This window comes from Cupressus sempervirens, chromosome 1 (assembly GCF_028749045.1).
Source record: "Cupressus sempervirens isolate cs-2001-9-10 chromosome 1, ASM2874904v1, whole genome shotgun sequence".
Lineage (NCBI taxonomy): Eukaryota > Viridiplantae > Streptophyta > Pinopsida > Cupressales > Cupressaceae > Cupressus > Cupressus sempervirens.
Genome location: NC_143118.1, coordinates 475,964,992 through 475,988,596, shown reverse-complemented (window position 1 = coordinate 475,988,596; position 23,605 = coordinate 475,964,992). Strand labels below are relative to the sequence as shown.

The following is a 23,605-nucleotide window of genomic DNA, read 5'->3' as shown; positions in this document are numbered from 1 at the left end:
CTGATGCTCCGGTGTGATGTCCTGGTCCCACTGTAAGAAGTGCTCTGCAATGATTGTTTCTGTTGGAATTTGTGATGGCTTATAGCTCAAGAGAGTGTGAGAAACTGATATTTTCTGCACTGCACGCAACGAAAACCCGATTGATCGTTTCCTTGGCGTTGACTGGAATCAAAACTCCTTTTGTCCCCTGCTGTATGTTTTTAGCAGGGGTTATCGTCTTGGGGCATTGATGTGCGATAGTTTTCTATGTCCGCGATGTGTGAAAGGCAGACTTATATTATCTATTTTTTAAAAACAAATCTTATAAATTTTACACATTATACTCAACTTTTAAATATATGAAAATATTTAATAAAATATATGGAAAGATTTAGTTAAGAAAAAAAAAAAAGAGTTTTAATTTCGAAGTAAAAAATTATCTTAAATATTTTGCACGGAAGAGTTACTTCGCTGACTATGGACATGAATTATTATTTGGCCGACTCTGGCAGCGAAGGACATCAGAGTGAGGGCAGAGACGGGCAGCGGCCGGTGCCCAAATGAATTGTTGTTGGTATCAAATGATTCCAATCTGCCCTAGGCAGAATATCCCACTGTCACAATTTAAGACTCAAAATATCAAAGGAAAGTAGGATTATGCAAATTTTATTGCTTCAGGTTTAGGCTCTCCAGGTTTAATCAATACGGAAAAGAGAATTCACTCCTCCCGGAAACGATCTCAATCCAGTAGGGGCAAATTGGAAGTGATGCACACAGACCCTTTTCGGTTGCTTATGAGAACTCTGCAAGCAATCGAAGATGATGGCTAAAACGAAACGGTTACTCATTTCCCACTCAAAATGTTAAGACAATCTAAAATGGCCCCTCTATGCTGTAAGACTTTCGTACACACATTCCCATATAAATTATTGAGGTTATCTTCCCTACGAGGCCAAGAAAGAATGCTTGTCTGTTGTACAGCAAAGGCTCTCAAGGGCTCTTTTGTTGTGCCCACAATTGTTTTGGATTCGAGTTCGATTAGTGGTAGAATGCAAGGTTTAAGGAAGAACTGGTCTCGGGTTTGGGTTCATTCGAACGGATACAAACAGACAGCGGTGTCTGACATGAACTCTGAGAAGCCAAAGGTAGAGGAAAATGATGATAAGTACAATAAGTTTCTTACATTGCCGAATATCTTGACGTTAGGGCGCGTGGCGGCTGTTCCCCTTCTCATTGTGGGTCAGTTTTAAAGCATTAATAATGGTTTGAATTTGAAGTTGAATTTGGTATCTGTTAAAATTTGTTTGTAAAATTTTGAATTGCTGCAATGTTAATGCTTATTGAATTTTTTCCCTAATGACTCTCAGTGGAGAAATTTTATGATTTCTCTATTGCCAAATAAGCTTAAATGTTCAAATTCTGAAAAATAGTTAAAACACTGCAGATGGTTTCACAATAATTCGCCGTTTGATGGCAAATCGTAGCTGTTTTCGTGGCATAAGTAAAGTGCTGCTAGCATACTTTCTCCAATATTTGATGTCGGTAATAATCATCTGTCTGTAAAACGAACACTTTCAATCATACATAGCGTAATGTTTTGGTACCTGTATCCCTTGATCGTGCGTGAGTTTTCATTTGTAGCAGATGCCGTAAAATTAATTAGAAGTTGAAGCTATTTTTTATGATGCATTAAATTTTCCCCACGGCTTGATTTAGTGGTAGCTGGCTCGGGTGGGTACCATCTTGCAAGGTATGCCATATCTAGGCCAATATATGGCTTGCCGTAACGGTTTGAAGTAGCGAACAGTTTTGTTTGGACGAGCAATCCATTGGAATTTGGGTCAGTGATTATATCAGACAAACTGTGGAAGGTGTATGAAGTAGCTGCTTATGAATCCACTGGATCCAAGGTTCTACTGTCTTGCATTTGTAGTGACTCAAAATTGGGAGCAAGTCTTGGCTGCAGATTAGCTGGATCCGCTAGTAAGCAAATTTTTTCCACACGGCTCAATCTAAGTGGTAGTGTGTGCGGGTGGAACTGCATACCATCTTGCCCGCTACGGCCTATCTAGGCCGATATATGGCTTGCCGTAACGCTATGAAGTAACAAACAATTTTGTTTGGGCGAGCAACATCTACTGGAATTTGGATCGATGATTATATGAGACAAGCTGTAGAAGGTATATGAAGTAACTGCCTACGAATCCATTGCCCAAAGCAAAAAATTGGACACTATCTTACTATGGATCCAAAGTTTACTGTCTTGCATCTGTAGTGACTCAGAATTGGGAGCAAATCTTGGCCGCACATTAGCTGGATCCGCTAGTGAACATTTCTAGGAAGAATGAAGATGAGGAAGGAAGAAGATTTTATGCATTGATGCTGTTGACTCAATTCCTGTTCCAGCAAAATTTATAGTTGCTTTTGGTTTGGGTGTTGTATATTGTTACTCTCTTTCAAGGTCGTCTGTGAAATTTGGTCATCTTCTGTGATTTTGCCTTAGTTTGATCCTATGTTCATTATGCTGGGTGGAGCACTGTCTAAAGCTTTTCTAAAAGATGTCTAAAACTGGATGGGTTCACAAAGATGTGACGGCATTTTGTTTGCCCTTGATATGTTTTGGAGTAACTGTTGAGATGGTGACACATGTCGATAGATTTGATGTCAGCACTGTTTGTGGAGTTTAGGAGTGCATGGCTATTTCTTTATGGGCTTACTCAAATCAATTCATCACCCTTGCGGGTGCTTCAGTGGTTGATTTTTACCAGTTTCAAAATTGATATGCCATTCTTTTGTTTAAAACGTAGATTGTTGAACTAGCGTGACATTTTTTGACTCAAGTCACCTTATTATTATTGCCTTTTCTTTCCGTCAAATCAAGTCTCACTGAGCATTCAGGGCCTTAAGTTCATCTTCTTTTGTTTTTTTTGATAATCGGTTTCTGAATCTCAGTTTAGGTATCTATTTGCAAACGTAAGCCATCAAAGTTGTTTAGCATAAGGGGTTAGCTTCCATGAGAACACGAGTGACCAAAGTAGCGAACTTTTAAATTATTGAATTCATTCATTTTCTGATCAATTTGTTAGTTCTAATATTGGATAGAAGCTTTGGTTTAATCAGTGTCTCAATCTGGGATAATAATTTTATCTAAAGAAGAGATGCTTTCTTATTGGAAAAAACAAATTGAAGTGGTATTTGCTTTGGGTTTTCTTAGAATATATATAAAGGCACTGGAATTTAGGAGCTTTGACAAACTACTGTTTTTCTGTTGTAGAACTTTTTAAAACTCCCTGCTTAAGAATTTGTTGCTGGCTAAATGTTTAAGAGCTGAGGCTTGTACATGACTATAAAAATAAAAAAATGATATATTTAAAGTTGATCCTATTAAAGTCCAGGGACATCATAAATCAGATCTTTTTAACATTGTTGTGAGTGGGTTCTCATTAATAACAAGATCAGTGTTATTATTCTATTTCTTTTTTAAACTTGCAATTTATATTAAATACTGATGCCTATTTTCTTCCATTGCATTTTCCCTTTCACATTTTTTCTCGCTGCTTTTTGGCTTATTTATTATTAATTTTTGTTCCTTTGGTAATATTACTTACACATGAATTCTACTTATCAGCATTCTATCTTAATGGATGGTGGGAAACCGTGGGTACAACAAGCATCTTTATGGCAGCTGCTGCCACAGATTGGTTGGATGGTTATATTGCCCGCAGAGTATGTGGTCCATCTCCTTCTAGATAGTCCTCATGTGCCCTCAGATTTGGCTTTTCTTTAAAACATTTATAATTTATTACCCGCTGTTTGTAAGAATGCAAATGTAAATGTTTTAGTAGGATTTTAATCCAAGGGTAATGACAGTATCCACTATCGTGGGCACAATCTGGCCTGAGCCATAGTGATTGTCATGCATTGCAGACAAGATCGGGTTCAGCTTTTGGAGCATTCTTGGATCCTGTGGCTGATAAGGTAAGCTTGATTATGTTTTCCTCAATATGAGCTTTCTTCTGTAAGCCAATTTAGTTGTTATTGCTATCTTTTTTGTACCATAAAACTCAGGCAGTTAAAGGCTTTCAATGCTCGGTTTCATCTCCATGTTGACATTAATTACTTTTTATTTTAATAAATATTAATGCATTAGATATTATTTCATCAGTCTTTTCTTAGTATATATCATCAAGTATGCTTTTGCTGCATTTATATCTGTAATCAGCTGCAATAGTAAATACCAAAAATCATTTCATTGTCTATAATATACACTATCTTGTACAAGTTAGGTTGAGGTTTTGACTTTTAACTATCAACCATGCCAGGCATGCTGCACTTAGACACTACTGTTGGCATAGCATAATGATGAAAAGCAAAATCAAAACTCTCAAACATATATATTTTTGTCGTTAAGAATAAGAGAGTACATAGATACAATTCTTTTGTGCGTGACTGCTTCTTCCTACCCTCGAGTCTGAAATATTGCATAAACTAAACTAAGCTTCTAATGGATCCAAATAGGAATCCACTATTTAGAAAATAGTTTCAACTTCCTACATTACCATTAGTTATGGCTTCTGTTTCCATTTCACTTTTTAGCTTCCATTCATCACTAGACACTTATTCAAAGATATCCAAGGCACTTTGTGTCCTCCCCCATAGATGCTTTATGTAAGATTGACTTTTATCTGCTGTAATTGCCAGACTTCCTTAATCTTTTGACTGAGTAATGATTCCTCCAACACGCTCAATTTTGCATTCCAATATGCATTCCCAAGATTATCAGTACTCATTCCATATGGTGGAATCCTCTCATTTTTGTCATCATCCTTGTGTGTTGAAAGAAATATAGTTTCATTTTGAGGTTTTCTTAGCATCGCCAACAATTTGACTTCCCCATCAAATAATGTATCTGAATGTTAATGTTTATCTCTTTGATCCTTCTTTTGGTTGTCTTCATAAGGTAATTCTCCCTCTCTCCTTCTCTGGCAACAAAATTTTGATTATATTCTTCTATCCTTAATGACAGTTTTCAATGACTGCCCATTTTCTTCAACATCTGCACAATCTGCATTATGCACAAATTATCAGTTTTTAAAACATAAGGCTCTCTAGCCTCATTGGATATCTCTATTGATAGATCTTTATGCTGATCTGAACTTTCCAAATAATCAATGAGAATTTCATGGAGTCCCTCATCAACATTATTGTCATCTTCTCCAAGGAATGATCCCTGCTCTGGTTCACAACAGTGAACTTCTTCCTCAAACTTAGTTTCTTTAAGTTCTTCCTTCAACCAAATGCCCATTGTATGCCTCAGCTTTTTTCTCATCTTTCTTACAAACAATTCCTTGAGAGGCCATGTAATTTGCTTCTTCATTTTCCATCCACACCTCTGATCTTTCTCACTTTCTTGTAACATCATCATCATTTTACTGAGTTCTTCTTTCGTTTGAACCATTCTTGTTCAAATTCTTCTTGACTCATTCTCTTCATAAAAATGCCATTTGCTTTGGCATTCTCCTCATTTTTGTTGTGTCTATTACCTGAACCCTTGTCAAGACTATTAGTACTCATTTTCACTCTTTCTCTTTCCTTTTCCACTTGTTATCTGTGCTAAGCCTCTGCAATAGCAAGTCTATTTCACCCTGCTATCAGTACCTCACCAAGCTTATCTCCTTGAACTTGGACTTTTGGTAACACTGGTTGTCTCGACTGGAACCTTTGAGCTCCCTTTGCTCCTCTAGGCCTCTGTGCTCACTTAGCTTACCTCTTGAGAACTTCAATTTTTCTCTGTTGTAGCTTCCCTAACTGTAATCAGTGCCAATATTTTCCACTGCTGCTACCTGTTTTCAACAAATTTCATCTCAATCAACAAATTTCATCTCAACTTGTTGAAAACAAATGACCAATTACCTGTGTATTCTTATCAAAACATGCATTGCACTGTCATAGCCTTTCCAATTACTCTGCTGGCTGCAATCCTCTGTCACTGCTGTTCAACTTTTAAAAACACATTTCTACTTTCCTCCCAAAGTAGAAAATCTTTTCTGTAACCTCAAAGAACGTTAGTGTTCTTTCTTTTTCTCCAAGATCCCAATCAAGCAACTATTAATTCTCTTCAAATCAAATTAAAATTTAGAAACATTTTGCCTGTCAAACTTCCAAGCCTGAACTGTTGGAAATTCTGAAAATAAAATTGCCCAACTAATAATTCTATTCCAAAGAGTTTCAGTTGGCTCTGAGGTCAAAATGATTGGTTCACAGTTTATCTCAATTTCATGCTACTGTATTCTCCCAGCAAGGAATTAAATAGCTGACTCCTGCAATGAACCATATGCTGAGAAGTTTGCCAGAGTATGCAAATCTATATCGATCTACTTCCTTTCAACTTGATGACGACGTGAGTTTTCTTTAATCCTTATTAACATGGCTCTGCAATTTGTTCAAATTTAAATTATTCATCAACCAAGGTCCAATTCTTTCTTAAAATTTCTAGAACACCCAAATGCCTTCCAGCTTGGATTTTCAGAGTGACAAAGATTATCCAGGTAATTGTGTCACTATTGCATTTCCAATTAGTGCCGAAAATAATAAAATTCTTACCTCAACGCAAGTGGATGAGTTCCATGCTTCAGCTATTGCCAATTCTAACCATATTTCCCTTGTTGTAACTTAACATAAATCTAGATATTCAGATTACAACAAGATCTCTGCTTAGACAACTTACAAATCAATCTTTCAACACAAAACTATATCATCCAACATGCATTCAGTTGATATCAGCAACCCAAGATTTTGAATGACATCTTTTCTACAGGTGGTGATTTCCTCTTATGAATTTGGGCAGCAACAAAATCTGCTTGGATTCTGAACTTCCTCAATATAACTGTCTATGATATGGCCAAGACCAATATTAACAATTTGAGTCACCAAAAAAAATCAAATGTTGCAACCGCTATGGAGGTGATTAAGCCACCAATTTAATTCATGGGTGCAGGTCTCCACTGCTGCAATGCCTCTCTTCTTCACTTTATATGATGGATTGTTGAGAAAAGAAATTGCAAACACAGAAACAATATTAAATTGGAATTCATGAACTTACTCATGTATAGTCCGATAAAAACTTGTCATCTTCTGACTAAAACTCCTTATTCACTGGAACAAATTCTTCAACATGATTTCTGCTTTTTGATGCTCTTCGCTCCTAGCTTTTTAGAACATTTTGAATTTCTTAATTTCTTTGAGAATTGAGAAAGTTAGACATTTAACCAAGGCTGCTTTTTAAGAGAAATCTGCATACGTTTCTATGGTAAAACACATCATACACATAAAATAAATAAATTATTGTTAGGCACTGTCCGTCGTGGCCTCTCTCCTTATAGAACAAAACGAGTCAACTCTCTTCAAACAATAGAAAAAACGACAATCTCTGCAGCAAGCTTTCTTGCTGAATCAGCTCTTTCTATGCAAAAAATCAAACTTTGAGGACATGCCCAGCAACTCATATCTTGTAGGGCAATAAGCTTTTTACCCAACGGCGGTCTCTGCAACAGCCACACCGATGGGCTCTTAAGCAGCAATCTCTTTCTTTTTAATTCTCTGCACACATCATATCTACGCACCCTTCTATTCTCTTTGTCTCCTTGGCAGCTAAGGGGCAAGCTTTTGCAAACAGCTTTGACTTCTGTGATTTACAAATCACTGGACTCCTTGGGCCCTCCTACTGAGCAACTGAAACAAAACCTTGGCTCTGATACCGTAATGGTGAAAACCAAAATCAAAACTCTAAAACATATATTTTTTTATCATAAAAGATAGGATAGTACATAGACATATTTCTCTTGAGCGCGACTACTCCTTCCTACCCCTGAGGCTGAAATATCGCCTCCTTTTATACATTAAAAACCAGGATTCTAATGGATCCAAATAGCATGCCACTATTTAGAAAATAGTTTCAACCTCCTAGATCACTGTTCAAACAAATTTTATTCAGAGGTTTTACAATGCCCTTTATTTACCAATCAATACAAAAACAGAAAAAAAAATGAAGCACCTGCATCACATAGCCTCAAAAGTCCTTTCTTTCTTGTTAAATCTTAAAGGAGGGGAGTCCATGTAAAATAAGATTGCTGTCGTCTTGAAATGCACTGATAATGATGGTAATGAGGGCTTCATTTAACAAGAAGGCACAAGAGCTCTTAGATTAAGGAGCAGTCAGACCAAGTGTGGTTAGTCAATTTTATATTCATGCTAAGGAAGGATGGAACTTTGGTACGAGCACAGACTTTCAGGCATTTAACAAATTTGCCATAAATAATCAATATCCATTATCAGAATTGCCAATTCATTGGGTCAGCTACAAGGACCAGATGCCCAGCCAAGTTGGGCAATTCCAATCAAAGAAGAAGACATGTAGGGAACAACGTTTAAATGATTAAATTTACATAAGGCTTGTCTTAATGGTTGGAAATGGCTTTTGGGTTACGTAATAAATCTCCAATCTTTGATGCCAACTATTGAAGTTTCATGGCTTTTAATCAGTGTTACTTGGAGACTCGTCTTTCCCCTCCAGAAGTGTCTCAACGATGGAGACGCCTCTTGGGGACTTTAAGAGTCTCTGGAGTCTTCAAAAATTTCTGGAGACTTCATGGTGAAGTCTTCTAGAGGATCCGTGTGTCCGATTGAAAGAAATGAAGTCTCCCACCTCTCTCTTGATTAAAATACAAATTTAAAATACAACATTAAGTCATTTTATGATTTTGACCCTCATTTTAATGTTTTTTTAGTAAGGTGATTTTAAATGATTTAAGTCATTTTATTTTAGAAAGCACAGCTTTAGAAAGTTAATAGAGACATTTTAATTTTTTTAGCCACGATAAGCATTTTTATTCATTCCTGAATCCTAAACTATTTGACTCTATTAATATGACATTACTATTTAGTATTATTCTTTGACTCTTTAAACTTTTAATGTTCAGTGTTCATTCTCATAACTTTCCATTGTTCTTTTTTTCAAAGCACTATGTTATGAATCTATAGTATTTGTTAGAAATCATTAAATTATATTAAAAAAAATTGCCATCTCCAAGTACCCCCATCTCCCATTTTTGAAAATTAGCTGCACCAGTACTGAAGACCTCCAAGTCTCCCCGTGTCCAGGTGACTTTGCTTTTAACTTTTTTGGATTCTTTTGTCATTGTATACCTTAATAACATACAGACTTTGGAGGAAGATATCAAAAACCTGTAGCAAGTGCTTACTGTACTAAAGAATCAGTTGCAGCGTCACTTTCCGAACTAGGATTCCCTTAAAATTACATCTTTACTTGGAACCCTTTTTTGGAGATGAGCTGAAAATAAATTCAGCCAAGGTCAAGAGTCCAAACTATCATTAAGAGGCCAAGGCCTATAAACTTGATTGACTTTTAAAAACTTGCAGGGTACATATATCTCCTCAAGTCTATATCTCATTAGTGTTGCAGCTCTAACACATGCTTTTATCAAGGGAGGAGGGAAATTTATTTGAACAAAGACAAAGAGGAGAGCTTTTGGTACCTTGAAGAAGACAAATTCTAGGGAAACCTCTTTTGACTTCTAGTGACACAGGCAAGGAGTGCCCAAAACACATCAAAGGACCGAACATAGTGGAAGGAGAGAGCACAATGCAGATCTGATATTTATTTATTGAAAATCTTGGTACATGTTGGGCTGTGAGGCCTTCCCGGTCACAACCTTTACAAAATGAAATCTTTACAGAATTGTCCTCATACATGCGAGATCCATGATCTCCAGATTCTAAACTCAGAGTCCTCTATCTTCCACTCCCTCCCAAAACCCACAACATGACTCCCTATTTATACTAGATGAAATGACTCAAAGAACCTTCTAGATCCAACATAGGAGAAACCAACAACCCCAAATAGGTCCACCTGTTTCCGAATGAAAGATCCTTTTTTTAACAGTGACCTAAATTACATGCACAGTCGGCTCAGAAAGAAAAGACCAACACAGGTGAACTCGATGAAAGAAGGAACCGTGCAACTCAGTGACTAAACAATCCACCGAGCACACCAAGAAGTCACCTTGAAAACCAAGCCCAAAGATAATCGAGCACACTGCCAAGCTACCAAGAAACATGATTGCAAAGAAACCCAAGATGTTCTTGCATCAGACACCTGGGGTTGGAAAGAAATGATTCTCTGAATCATGTGGGAGGTTCAACTTGAGCTGAATCCGGCTCAAGTTGAGAAATTCATGTAGAATCTTCAACAAGTCCGTTTTTCCATTTTACCAGAAATTCCATTTACCCCTTTCCTCTTGCTTCTATGAACTCTTCGTTCCAGAATTTGCTCAACTTCCTCTATGTGCTTCTTAGGATAATCACATAACACAGTCACTTCTTCATCAAGGTCATGACACTCATACAAATATGCAATGTTGAAGAGAGTTGATATGTTCATATCATCAGGTAACTGCACTCCATTCCATAAGCATTCCCATTGTCAAACCTCCTCAATATCTTGCAGGGACCAAATTTCTTCCTTTTCAGCTTGATGTATTTCCCAACGGTATTCTGCCTGTTTTCAAATGAACCATTACTTTATCCCCAACTTCAACAATCATGTCTCCTTGATTTATCTACACTCCTTGTATTTCTGATTATTCTACTGCAACTTTTGTTTCACATCCTCATGTAATGCCTTCATAAATTTAGCAAATTTTTCTCCTTCGGCACTTCTCTTTTCCTCTCCAACAACATTCATCAAATTTGCCATACCCCTCTAGGTTGCATGCTAGTAATAGTCTACAAAGGTGTCTTACAAGTACTTTGTTGGATATGACATTGATGAATTTGATTATAGGCTTTGGGATTTTGAAAATTGTAAAATTGTAAGAAGCAGGGATGCCATATTCAATGAGAAAGTGTTGTACAAAGATTTGTTGCAGCAACATGAAAAGAAAGAAAATGATTATGTAGTGCTGGATGATATTTCAAAAGCTGATGTTCCAACAATTCTTCATGATTTGTAACAACCGCAACAACAAATACCACACACCCCAGTGAATGTTAGACGGTCAACAAGGCTAAGTAGGCCTCTAGAAAGATTTATCCTTTCTTGTATTTTATTTTACTCACTGATGTTGGTGAACTTGAATGTTATGATAAAGTTGTGCAGGTGGATACTAAGATTCAGTGGGAGTCTGCAATGAAAGACGAAATTGACTCTTTGTTGAAAAATAAGATGTGGGATTTATGCAAGTTGCTTGCAAGTAAAAGAGCTTTATTGGTTAAAAGAAGAGGATGGATTGAAGAAAATATTTAAAGCTAGGTTAGTGGTAAAAGGATTTGCACAGAAAAAGACATTGATTTTGATGAGATATTCTCACTTGATGTTAAAATGACTTCTATTTGCGTTGTTTTAAGTATTGTGGCTACTGAAGATTTGCATTTGGAGCAGCTTGATATTAAAACAACCTTCCTTTATAGTGATTTGGATGAAGAGATATATATGGCACAACCACCACAACCACAAGGATTTGAGGTCAAAGGTAAGGAGAACTTAGTGTGCAGATTGAAGAAAAATTTATATGGCTTGAAGCAAGCACCTTGGCAATGGTATTTGGAATTTGACAGGTTTATACATGAGCATGGATATAGTAGGTGTCATTTAGATCATTGTGTTTATTTTACGAGGTTGGATGATGACAGCTACATTATTTTATGTTTATATGTTGATGATATGCTTGTAGTTGGGTCTAACATGGATCACATTAAGGGGTTGAAACATCAGTTAGCACATGCATTTGCTATGAAGGATTTGGGGGCAGCAAAACAAATTCTTGGTATGAAGATTTGCAGAGATAGGAAGAATAGGAAATTGACATTATCTCAGGCTGATTATATTGCAAAGGTGTTGCACCGTTTCTTTATGGAGAATGCTAAAGCTGTCAGCACACCTTTACCTAGTCATTTGAAGTTGACTAAGGATATGTGTCCCAAGACACAAAAAGAGGAGGATAAGATGTCCAAGGTACCCTATGCTTTAGCTATAGGAAGCTTGATGTATGTTATGGTATGTATTAGGCTAGATATTGCACATGCAGTGGGAGTCGTTAGCAAGTATATGAGTCATCTAGGCATTGAGCATTGGAATGCAGTCAAATAGATTCTCAGATATTTGATAGGTACATCCAGTAAGTGTTTACATTTTGGGGGGTCTACTACTGATTTATAGGGATTTGTTGAATCAGATTTGGTAGGGGATATTGATACTAGACAGAGTACTACAGGTGATGTATTTATTGTTGGTGGGGCAGCCGTGAGCTGGGTTTCTAGGTTACAGAAGGTTAACGCTTTATCCACTATAGAGGCAGAGTATGTTGCTGCTACAGAGGCAGCCAAAGAGATGATATGGCTTCAGTTCTTCTTGGAAGAATTGGGACACTTTTAGAAGGATAATTATTTGTTTACAGATAGTCAGAGTGCCATTCATCTTGCAAAGAATTCAGCTCTGCATTCAAAGATAAAACACATACAACTGCGGTACCATTTCATTCGGTCAGTTTTGGATGATGGACAATTAAAGATGAAGAAGATACATACAAATGATAATCTAGCGGATATGTTTACAAAGGTAGTTATAAGGGAGAAGCTGAACTCCTCTTCAGCTTCGGTTGGTCTTCTCAACTGAACAAAATAAAAGAACAACATAGTCCAGGGTGGTTTGATATTCCAGTGGGCGCTATAGGTTTAGTAGTGTTATGATCAGTCTCCAAGTGGGAGATTGTTGTGATGTGGAGCCTAATTAGATTCAAAAGTTTATTTAGTGCGGTTTCCCTCTAGATTATTTCTACGAGGTCAAGGCACAGCACCCTAGGTGCGCTCCCAGTTGCAGTATAGGGTGGGGTCAAGGGGCAATGCCCCTGCTGGGGTTTTTTGGGGAAGCCAAATGTAGTACAGGGTGGGGTCGAGGGGCAACACCCTTGCGGGGGTTCGAAGCCAAAAATGCCCTTATATTGTAAAAGGCGTCAGCTACTATTTTTCTATTATTCTAGCCCTAATTTTGTAAGCGGCAAAAAGCTTGTATAAAAAGGGCTTAGGGTTAGGGATTTTCATAACATGTGATGCGAAAATTGATTTTTGCTGCAGTATTGAGCTGTAAGGGATTACGGATTGTAATGAGGTTGTAATCACTAGATAATAATAATATTCGACTTGCTGTTGGTGGACATAGCTGAGGGATTGGGTGAACCACATTAAATCTTGGTGTCTTCTATTCTCTTATGTGCGATCTATTATTTTCTGATATTGGTTATATTTGCATGTAACTGTTATTTCTGTCCGTGGTATAATCCTAACAGCTTCATCTCTCACTATTTTAATATAACTGCAGATGTCAACTAATAAATAGATCAAAAAGCAATGCTGTTGGATTTCGGTTCAACCATAGCAACATTGCAGCAGGTGGAGCTGAAGCATTTATTTCTCCATATATTATGAGTTGGTTCAGACTTTCCATTTCTCCAGATGCATTATTGTAGCTTGCTAGTACTAATTTATATACAATATCCTATATTAATATAGAACTTGTTTGAAAAGACTATTTTTGATGTGATTTAATTTGCAAAGCTATAACTATACAATCTATGATTCAAAACAAGAAACACAATGGCTAAGACAAAACAAATTGTATCTTAATATATGTGGATATTATGAACTCTTAGTGTAATATTTTTGGGCCCTCGAGGATCCTTATGTCCTTTTGAGCATCATTATTACATGAGACAACAACAAGAATTTAATGCAGATTTCTCTCTTGAAAGAATAGTAGAATTATTTCCAAGGTTCCTTTAGGCTATTTGTAAGCCATCTGAATAACTCAATTGAAGATTAATGTGATTGTTCATAAGGAGGTCTTTGCTGGTTCATTGAAATCTGTAGGGCTGCAAGCAGTAACAAGGATACCATTTTTTGTATTTTATGATGATATGCAAACTATCAATGCAACGTAATCTATCTCTAGGATGAATTCTTAATTTAGTCAATACTTCAAAGAAAGCACAGAGGTTGGGTAATAAGAATATAAGCAAATTGCTAAAACTAAAATCTAATGAACAAAAATTATCACAGAATAATCTTGTGATTTAAACCACAAGAAGATGAAGGAAAGCCACAAAACATGAAATAAAAGAACTCATAGTCCAAGCTTTTTTGACGCAATCATCGAGAAAAAATATATTATGTATGATGTATCAAATTCATCAAATTGTGAAGCAATCACAAATGTATGCACACACCACAGTTTATTTACACGTGCTAATAGAATATCTTCCCAACGATCAGTCACGACAAGATAATTGCAACAATAATAGACTCCAAATTAATGATCACAAGCATCTTTGAAATTTACAAATTAGAATCGCTTAATTTATAAACTTCAAATTAATAGTAAGATTCTCACACCATGACTGAAATACCAATTGCATATAGCTTTATTGCAAAAATTGTTGACTTTACATTGTATGGATGTGTTTATATAGTGCTCGAACTCTAAACTAAGAAAACTTGTAGCTAGGGTTTTCAACTATGCATGAAATTGAAATTACAATAAAGTATAAACAAACTTGATATTTTATGTAAAACTACTTCTAAACTAGTTGCTAACTACTATGCACGGATTATCATCCATATACAATGTGCATGTATGTACTACAACTCAAAAATCTGTCCATAAACGAAGGAAAATCAACTGCAGCAAAATTTATCTTCTACACTAGTTGAGCCCTTCTAAAATCATCACCATAATTCGTGCTGTAACAATGATACATTTTTTTTTGTATTTTATCTTTTATGATGAAATGCAACTATCAATGCTATGTAATCTATTTGTAGGATGAATTCCTAGTATAACCAATTCTTCAAAGAAATCACAAAGACGTTAGGGTAACAAGAGTATAAGAAAATTGCTAAAATTAAAACCTAACGACATAAATTATCACAGTATCATCTTGCAAATTAAACTAATAGGAATATAAAGGAAACCCACAAAACATGAAATAGAAGAAGTTACGATCCGAGATTTGTAGATGCAATAATCGTGGACAATTATATGAAGACATATGATGTATCAAAATTCATGTAATCGTGAAGCTACCGCAAATGTATGCACACATGAGACTAATTTATTTGTACACCAATCAAATATCTTCCCAATGATCGGTCGTGACAAGATAATTGTGACAATAATAAACTCCAAAACTAATAATCACATACATTAATCACAAGTAAAATTGACTCTTTGAATTCACAAATTAGCATCGCTTATTTCATAAATATTGCACAGATAGTGAATTTCTCACACCATGGATGAAGCACCAATTGCATATAGCTTTATTGTAAAAATTGTCAACCTTAATTACATTGTGTGAATGTGTTTATATAGTGCTCCAACTCTAAACCAAGAAAATCGTAGCTAGGGTTTCAACTATGCATGAAATTGAAATTACAATATAAAAACTTGGTATTCTATGCAGAACTAGTTCTAAACTAGTTGCTAACTACTATGCACATATTATTATTTATTTACAATGTGCATGTATACATTACAAATCATAAATCCATCTATAAATGGAGAAATATTAACTGCAGCAAAATCTGTCTTCAACTCCAGTTGAGCTCTCCTTTAAAAATATCACCACAATCTGTGCACATGAAAGCCTTTGATTGTATGCAACTGATAGATGCTTCCAGAGCATACAAAAACAACCAAAAATCACCATGCATGCTGCCTAATATTAGGACGAGCGTGAAAAAATGCAAAAATGCGTGACTGGCCAAAATTCTCGGAGCTCGACTCCAGCTCTTAAATTATGAAGTGCAAAAATCTCCCAAGTGTCTACCAGTTTTCAAACTTGTTGGAGTTTCGGAGATGTTGGATGTCCAAAACTCTGAAGTCGAGGACTGCTAAATTTTCTAAGTATCAAAAAAATCTGAATTTCTGAATTTTGTACACATCAAACGTGAGGCACATTGATTATTATTCATTTACAATGTGCATGTCTACATTACAACTCATAAATCCTTCTATAAATGGAGAAATATCAAGTGCAGCAAAATCTGTCTTCAATTCCAACTGAGCTCTTCTTCTAAAAATATCACCACAATCCGTCACATGAAAGCCGCCTTTGATTGTATGCAAATGATAGATGCTTCCAAGGCATGCAAAAACAACTAAAAAAAACCGTGCATGCTGCCTACAATTAGAACTAGCATGAAAAAATGCATGACTCCAAAATTCTTGGAGCATGACTTCAACTCAGAAATTCTGAATTGCAAAAATATCTTAAGTGTCCACTAGTTTTTGAACTTGTCAGAGTTTTGGATGTCTGAAACCCCAAAATCCAGGACTGCAAAATTTCTCAAGTACCAAAAAATCTGAATTTATGAAATTTGTCCACTTCAAACATGAGGCACATTAACACAAGAATACATCCCAATCTAGGTTCCGGAGCTCCGTGTTTCTAATTTGAGTGACGATTGCCTATTTTGGAAACAGGCCTGTTTCCAACTGCTTAACTAACTTTGATGAAAACATGTTGCGAATCTTGCACAAAATGATGGTCATTAGCAATGTTTTATTGAAAGCCATAAACTACTCTATTAAGCAATGAAAACTGACTGACACTGACCCCAGGGCCCTAAAATGCTGAGATGCAACAAATGAAACTGATCAAATAGACAAACTAGATAGACTTTCGTACATGTCAAGGTTTAGATTGTGAAGGGAATTTCAGAGGCTGAAAAGGCTGAAAATGCAAAGAATATAGGGATAAAATGCAAGGTAATAGACCTCGTAAACGGAGTTGTTGGACATGTTGGAGGCTGACATGTCGACATGTCCAAAATCATGTTTGGACTTGGCATTTGAATGTTGTAAAGGAAGATCAGAGGTGGAGCTGTAGGGATATTGAACTTCACAAACTTGTCGGAGTTTGAAGCTTCAAGAAGTCTGAAGTAAACTTGGCAGTTTTGTTGGAAGATTGGAGAGTGGGAAGTGCAGAGTTTGCGGAGAAGGCGGGGTAGCAGACTGCGACACATCAGTAAAGTCCGAAGAAGACGTATACTCTGACAACTCAAAGAAAACTAGGGAAAAATTGTGGAGATCCCAGGGATATAAGACATGTTGGAGGTTCGAACCTTTGACAAGTCTGATGAAGATAGACAGTGAAAAAATAAAGAAAACCCTAGCTATGACCCAAAAGTTAGAACGACCCTTGTGACGAGAAACCCGTTATCTGACTTACCAACTAAAACACAAAAACTATTACGATGACCAAGACACCAAAAAAAAGAGTTTGCAAACCCTAGAACGAATAGAGGGGGGAACCTGTTCAACCTCAATTGCAAATAAACCCTAGGGATGATCTAACAAACTAGAAATGCCAAAGGATCCAACCCACCTTAACAAGGACACAAAGGGGAGAGCATGAAAAAGATAGCTAGGCGATATGGAAGTTGTGCAACAAGGGAGGACAAAAACGTTGAAAAGCTGACTTGCAGAAAACTTGCACAGAGTGCACTGAAAAATCAAAGTCAAAATGAACAAAATGATCCTTCGGATGCCCTTTATAGACCCCAATTCGCAATGATGTCTGTGTGAGCCCAACCCTAACTTTGAACATCGAAAGTCCGGAGATCGGATAATGAGCTCGAAAGGGAGGAAAGGGCAATAAGAGTGTTGGAGGTGTCGGACATGTCAGAGATCCAACCTTTGATAATTTTGAAGACTTTGAAGACCGGAAAGAATTCAAAACAAAAACACAAACAACCATAAAAGGGGAAACCTTCTGGAAGTCAGAGGTATCAGAGTTGTTGGACATCTGACCTCTGACTTGACCGAAAGGTCCAAAAACTAGAAGCAAAAAGAGAAAGGTAAAACAAAAAAGAAAGCAATTAAGGATGTAGGGGTTGCGGACATCCGCAACTCCGACAACTTTGAAACACCGAAAATTATCTGGATTTTAAAAGACAAAGTGGTAAATACAAAATTAATACTTTGATAACATGTGATACCATCAGTTTTCAGCATCTCTCTCCAGCTTTGATCTTTTTGCTCCTTAATTTCCTCGAGGGTTACTCCTCTTACATGGGTATTTCTTATTTGTATTTTAACTTGATTGCAATTAGATTTCACCTCCTTATGCTGCCATTGTTTCAGTATTCTAGTTCGTAGACCCCTTTCGGCTCCTTTGGTTCATTTTCTGTTGTAGGGTTCAATTACTACTTTTTACTGAATGCACTTTTGAGCTATGTCGCTGGTTTGTGTTCAGTAGTTCGCTGATTTGTTTTTCACAGGTTTGGTATGGCTATGTTTGACTGTACAACAATTATATTATCAAATGGTTTGTATTACCTCAACTGCACATGTAAAATAAATATAAATCACCATCATGGTTTCTTTTTTAGTTTTATAGTTTTTCAAATAACATTTTTTGGAACTTGGTAAGCTTTCAGACATACCTGAGCTGGATCTGCAGATCCAAGCAGGGCCTTGGTAAATCCAGGCGGACTTGACATTGATCAGTACATGGTCTAGACTCTGGACTCACCTGAGTTTGACCAGGGTTCTGGGCAATTCTTGCATTAGAGCTTTTAACTATATAACTTTTTAGTCATGTTGACCTAGTTGATCTATATTTGGCATTAGTATATTTTTTCTTTTCTCTCTTGAATTTAACATTTTGTTCAAATATTCTAGGATTCGGGTGAAAGTGGAAAATCACAAGTTATTAATTGGAAAATAAACTTGTCGACGCAGTAAACAACCTTTAAATTGTACAATTAAATAGATGGACTGATTGTGGGCAATACATTTTGATACTCTCGCATCTGTTTTTATATCCAAGGGTTATTCAGTCCAATTTATGATGATACTACAATGTTAGGTCATCCCTTTTCTTTTAAAGCTGGGATGATTGATCTCTTGTAGAGGAAAATGATTTTGTTGTATGTGGGAGGCTCAGAAATTCTGAACAAAGTCTTATGGTAAATGTTTTGAAGCTAGATCCTACTTGTTAGAAAATCTTAAACAACAGAAGAATCCCTCTCCAATTTTTTTCAGTGCAAAACAAACATGCTTGACTGTACAAGAGTGCAGTGAGTGAATTGTTCTTGACAGACAGTATGGTGATTGGAATTTTTTTTGAGATATTTAGTGTGGCACTGAACAGAGAAATTCAAGATGATGAATTCGAGTCTAGTTTGTTCTTCTGGAGGCAGTTTATAAGCTAAACTGGATAAATGCAGTTAGTTTTATGTAGCTCCTAATCATCTTCATATATTCTGTTTTGAAAGAGTTTGAAAATATTTGGGTTCTGGGGTTAAGGTACAATGACCCACCACACCTTTAAAAGTAGATTCTTTTCTTCTCTAAGTAGAGAGGAAGAAAAAATGAAAATGTGCTCAGTGTTTTGTATTTGTTGGTTGTGAATCTGCACGAAATATTCACTAGTGTTGTATGATTTCATCAATAGCTATTTCCCAAAAACACTTGAATAATAAATATCTGTCTCTATATCTATTTGGGTTGCAAAGTTTATAATCTAACTAGGTTAAGTTCATTGCAGCTTATTGTTGCTACAACATTAGTGTTATTGTGCACAAGGCCTGTTGAAATGATCTGGATTGGACAAGCCTCATGGTTATTGACTGTCCCTGCCATTGCTATTATTGGTCGAGAGGTACTCCTTGGTTCTTTTCTTTTTTGCTTTTATTGGTGAAATGGTAGGTGCTGTTATTGTCTAAGATTATCCACAGTGCAAATGTTATGTGCTTAAATAGTTAGTAGTGGAATGAAATTCACACCTGTTTTTCTTTTTCATAAATACACTGGAAAGATTATCTGCCTTCTGGCAAGTAATTTGACCCACGTGATTATTCTCCATACTGTTTGTTGTATTTCCTATTTATGGCTAGTTAGCCTCTCCAGTTTTCTAGTCTAATACCTAAGTCCATTGGAAAATTGACACATTAATTGGCAATTAAATTCAGAATTATAAATCAATTTCAGCACCCAGGGAGACAAAAGATGTCCTGTATTTTAATATCTCCATTGTAAATTATGTTATGTAATTTGAAGTTCTGGATAATGCAAGTGTAACAGTAAGGTACATGTCTTGTATAATTTTTTAATTTTTTTCTATGGTGGGTAGCTCAGTTCTTTTCATTTTGATTTGACCTGATTCATTTCAGTATGTGGGTCTACTGAGGTGGTGTATTTGTCTACAAGAAACAATTTTTGGGTTTTTTTTAAAGTTCGTGAATCTTGATTTAGGGTTGGAAGTAAAGCCAACTGATAAGTTATTAGATTAATGATTAATCACTTCCGCTACTTGAAAAGGTCCTATGTATCTCACTGCTAATTTTGCTTCTTTTACACAAATTAAAATCACTTCTGGTCCTAGATTAATGATTAATCACCTTTGAAATTTGTCCACAAGAAACAGTTTGTTTTTTGGTCTTTTTTAGTTCATGAATCTGATTTAGGGTTGGAAGTAATGCAAACTGATAGGTTATTCGATTAATGATTAATCACTTCCAGTACTTGAAAAGGTCCTACATATTTCACTGCCAACTTCGCTTCTTTTACACATGAATTAATTTTTTTGTGGTTTGACCTTCATGAAAGTTGTCTCCCCACTGAAACTTATTGTAGTCTTGTTTCTATTTGCATAAGGTACTTACCTGTCAGACACTTATTTCAAGCAATATTTTGTCAATTTGACATGTTTTTCCATTTGTTTCAACATTTGGGTCCTATCTCAGCTCTTATTTTCGTAGTAAACCCAATCTAGAGGAGTGTGACACATCTATATGAAGCTTCAGATGGTGCTATCCCTAATGCAAACTAGAGTTGTTATACTCTAGTAATGGTACATACTCCTCCAGTTTGGATTTCTCATCAATACAATACATTAATAAGTTCTCTATAATTAGATTTATCCATTCAGTTTGCCCGTCTGTCTTGGGATGATAATCAGTAATGTCACTGCTGAAATTAAGCTGAGTTCACAAAGTTGTTTGAAGAGTAATCTGAATTTTAGAAATAAACTTGGTATCTCTATTAGAAATGATTTTCTTTGGGACACCATGTAATCTGAAAACTTATCTGAGAAAACTTTATTCAGAAAACTTTATCTATCAAAATACCAGCATTATAATGATTTACCTGGGTTAGTTAATCAAACACATAAAATTGTGTTATGCCTATGAGTCGAAGGCAGGGACAAAATGGCGAGAAAGACGTCCGGAAAACATTCCACATCTTGCTGCATCAAACCTGTGGAGACTCAGATTGAAACATAGCTTGTAGATGTGGGGTACTAAGTCTGGGTCACGCCTCATCTTGTACGTACAAATAGATTTTAAGATACTACCCCTAAAAGTAAGGTGGATATAGGGTAATATAATCGAAGGAAATATAGAATATATAGAAGAGAGAGATAAGAGATGAATGTATAAGGATGTATTAGCAGATATAAAGTTGTATATCATGTACTGAATGAATACAATGAATACAATTACTTTTTGGTCTCAATATAATGTGTTATGTTTGTTCTTACTATTCTGTTGGTTAGGTTATCCTCTCTTTGTATCTTGTTCTCTGTTGTCCTTAGTATGATTGAGTTCCGGGTGTAAGATTACAACATCATAAACACATAGAGGTTCAAAACTGCGGTCTGTATCCCAGGGTATAATGTAGATTCATCAGTGATCACAAAGTGCTCAATTGTTGACATTTGATTGCATGGTTTTCGTCCCAGCTTTTTATAGTTGGAGGCATGCTTATTGTCATCACTTGTCCTCACATTAACTGTGGTAGTTATCAATTGATTTGCAAGAGGAGTGTTGTGAGCATGTTAGCTATTGGGTGTTTAGTTTCAGCTGGTGTGTTTCAACCATAATTTGCAAACTCTGTGAGTACTCTGAATTGCGGAGTACTTGTTTGCAGAAAAACCTGGTTAGAAATGTTGATGCAAGTACAACGCTGGTTAAATGTTTTTCACTTGTTTTTGCTATAAAACCATGCTTTTTCTCTACTGAGATTTCAATCTTTAATTTAATACTTTTGTAATAAAATTTTACTTAAAAAACAATGTTTCTTTAAGAGATTTTTAATCTCTAATACTCTCCAAGTTGCTGAGTTTTTACCAAGTTGAAAATTTTGGGCTTGCTAAGTACTCTCCCAGTCTAGTCTGCAAACTATGGTTTCAACTAGGAGCAATTAAAGGAAAGCTGTAAAGAGTGGTTATTTTCCTTGACTTCATAGTGTTATCATAATTTTGCCACAATGAGTTCATATATACAATCAGACAATATCTTAACTGGTTATGTTATTGCCATTTTTTCATTATTCTAATTAGTTCAATACAATATTTCTGTTTTTTTGAGTACATATATTTCTATGCTTTGGGAATTGTTCAAAAATTGGTCACTTCTAATTTTGTAGATTACAATGTCAGCAGTTAGAGAGTGGGCTGCTGCTCAGGGAAGTGATTTGCGTGAGGTATTATTCTTCCCTGTAGCCTAATTTTAGTAGACAGTTTGTTTTGAATTTTCTTTGATGAATCTGGATTGTGTCCAGGCTGTTGCCGTAAGCAATTTAGGAAAGTGGAAAACTGCCTCTCAAATGATAGCTTTGACAATCCTACTAGCAACAAGCAGTAGCAGGTTGGTGTTTCATGCTGTTACCTTATCTAATAGCTGAGAAATTTAATTAAAAGATGAGCTTGAAATTTGAGAATGATTCAGATCTTGAATTGATTGAATTTTAAATGATCGTGCTCTCTAATTCTGTGTTTTGTCAATCCAGTCAGAGTGGAGCTAGTGGATTTGTGGCTTCTGGTGTTGTAATGCTCTATGTTTCTGCTGGACTCGGTTTGTGGTCCTTGGCAGTGTATATGAGAGGAATTTCGAGAATATTGCTTAAATAAAACACATCATGTCCTGCTATTGATTATTTCCAGGGTTGGAGGAATTTATTGATCTATATATTTTTTTCTAAAAGAACTTTCAGAGAGATCCTTTTTAAAAATCATTGTTCATCTTTTGCCAATAGTCATGGTAAATGCTACCGATAAAAAAAAATTAGTAATGGTAAACGCTTGATGCAATCAACATTTATTCGAAAGTCTGAAAATGTAAATTAATATCATATATCTGATCTACAATTTTTTTTATATTACATATGGATGGATATATGGTAGGGACCTGGAGGTTACTTTGGTAGACGTTCATATGCATGATATTCAGTTGTCATTAAAAGATGGCAGGAATCTGATTGGTTAGTATTTCTAAAAATGGAAGCATATTATTGGCAATTTCATGTGCTCTTTTATGTAAATTCAATCACATCTGTTATGTTCTGCACTGTTGCTTAATTGTTACAAATTATCTATGTTGTCGATTTGGATGCGGGTGCATGGATGGACATTTTTTTGGCAGGTTTTTGATGTGTGTATATATATGCAAGAAACATACAAAATTAAATCATTTAATAATATGATACCTTATCATTGTTCCAGAAAAATTTTGAATGTCAATTGATAGTTCACAAATATTCAATTCA

At 35.9% G+C, this 23,605-nt stretch overlaps 1 protein-coding gene across 1 annotated transcript; it reads left to right on the top strand.

Moving 5' to 3' along the window:
- Positions 1 to 630: 630 nt before the first annotated feature.
- Positions 631 to 23,221, top strand: LOC149578353 (CDP-diacylglycerol--glycerol-3-phosphate 3-phosphatidyltransferase 2-like). Its single transcript, XM_089828372.1, has 7 exons — positions 631 to 1,218; positions 3,608 to 3,705; positions 3,907 to 3,957; positions 19,605 to 19,718; positions 22,487 to 22,543; positions 22,622 to 22,707; positions 22,850 to 23,221. The coding sequence occupies exons 1-7, from the start codon at positions 840 to 842 to the stop codon at positions 22,968 to 22,970; spliced, it is 906 nt and encodes a 301-aa protein (XP_089684498.1). The 5' UTR covers positions 631 to 839; the 3' UTR covers positions 22,971 to 23,221.
- The last annotated feature ends 384 nt before the right edge of the window (positions 23,222 to 23,605 follow it).

What these genes read in the sequence shown, in the direction of transcription:
- LOC149578353 (XM_089828372.1), top strand. Translation starts at nt 840, where the DNA reads ATGTTAAGACAATCTAAAATGGCCCCTCTATGCTGTAAGACTTTCGTA. An exon ending in TGTTCCCCTTCTCATTGTGG is followed by an intron (nt 1,219 to 3,607) that starts GTCAGTTTTAAA and finishes TCTACTTATCAG; the next exon opens with CATTCTATCTTAATGGATGG. An exon ending in CTAGCAACAAGCAGTAGCAG is followed by an intron (nt 22,708 to 22,849) that starts GTTGGTGTTTCA and finishes TTGTCAATCCAG; the next exon opens with TCAGAGTGGAGCTAGTGGAT.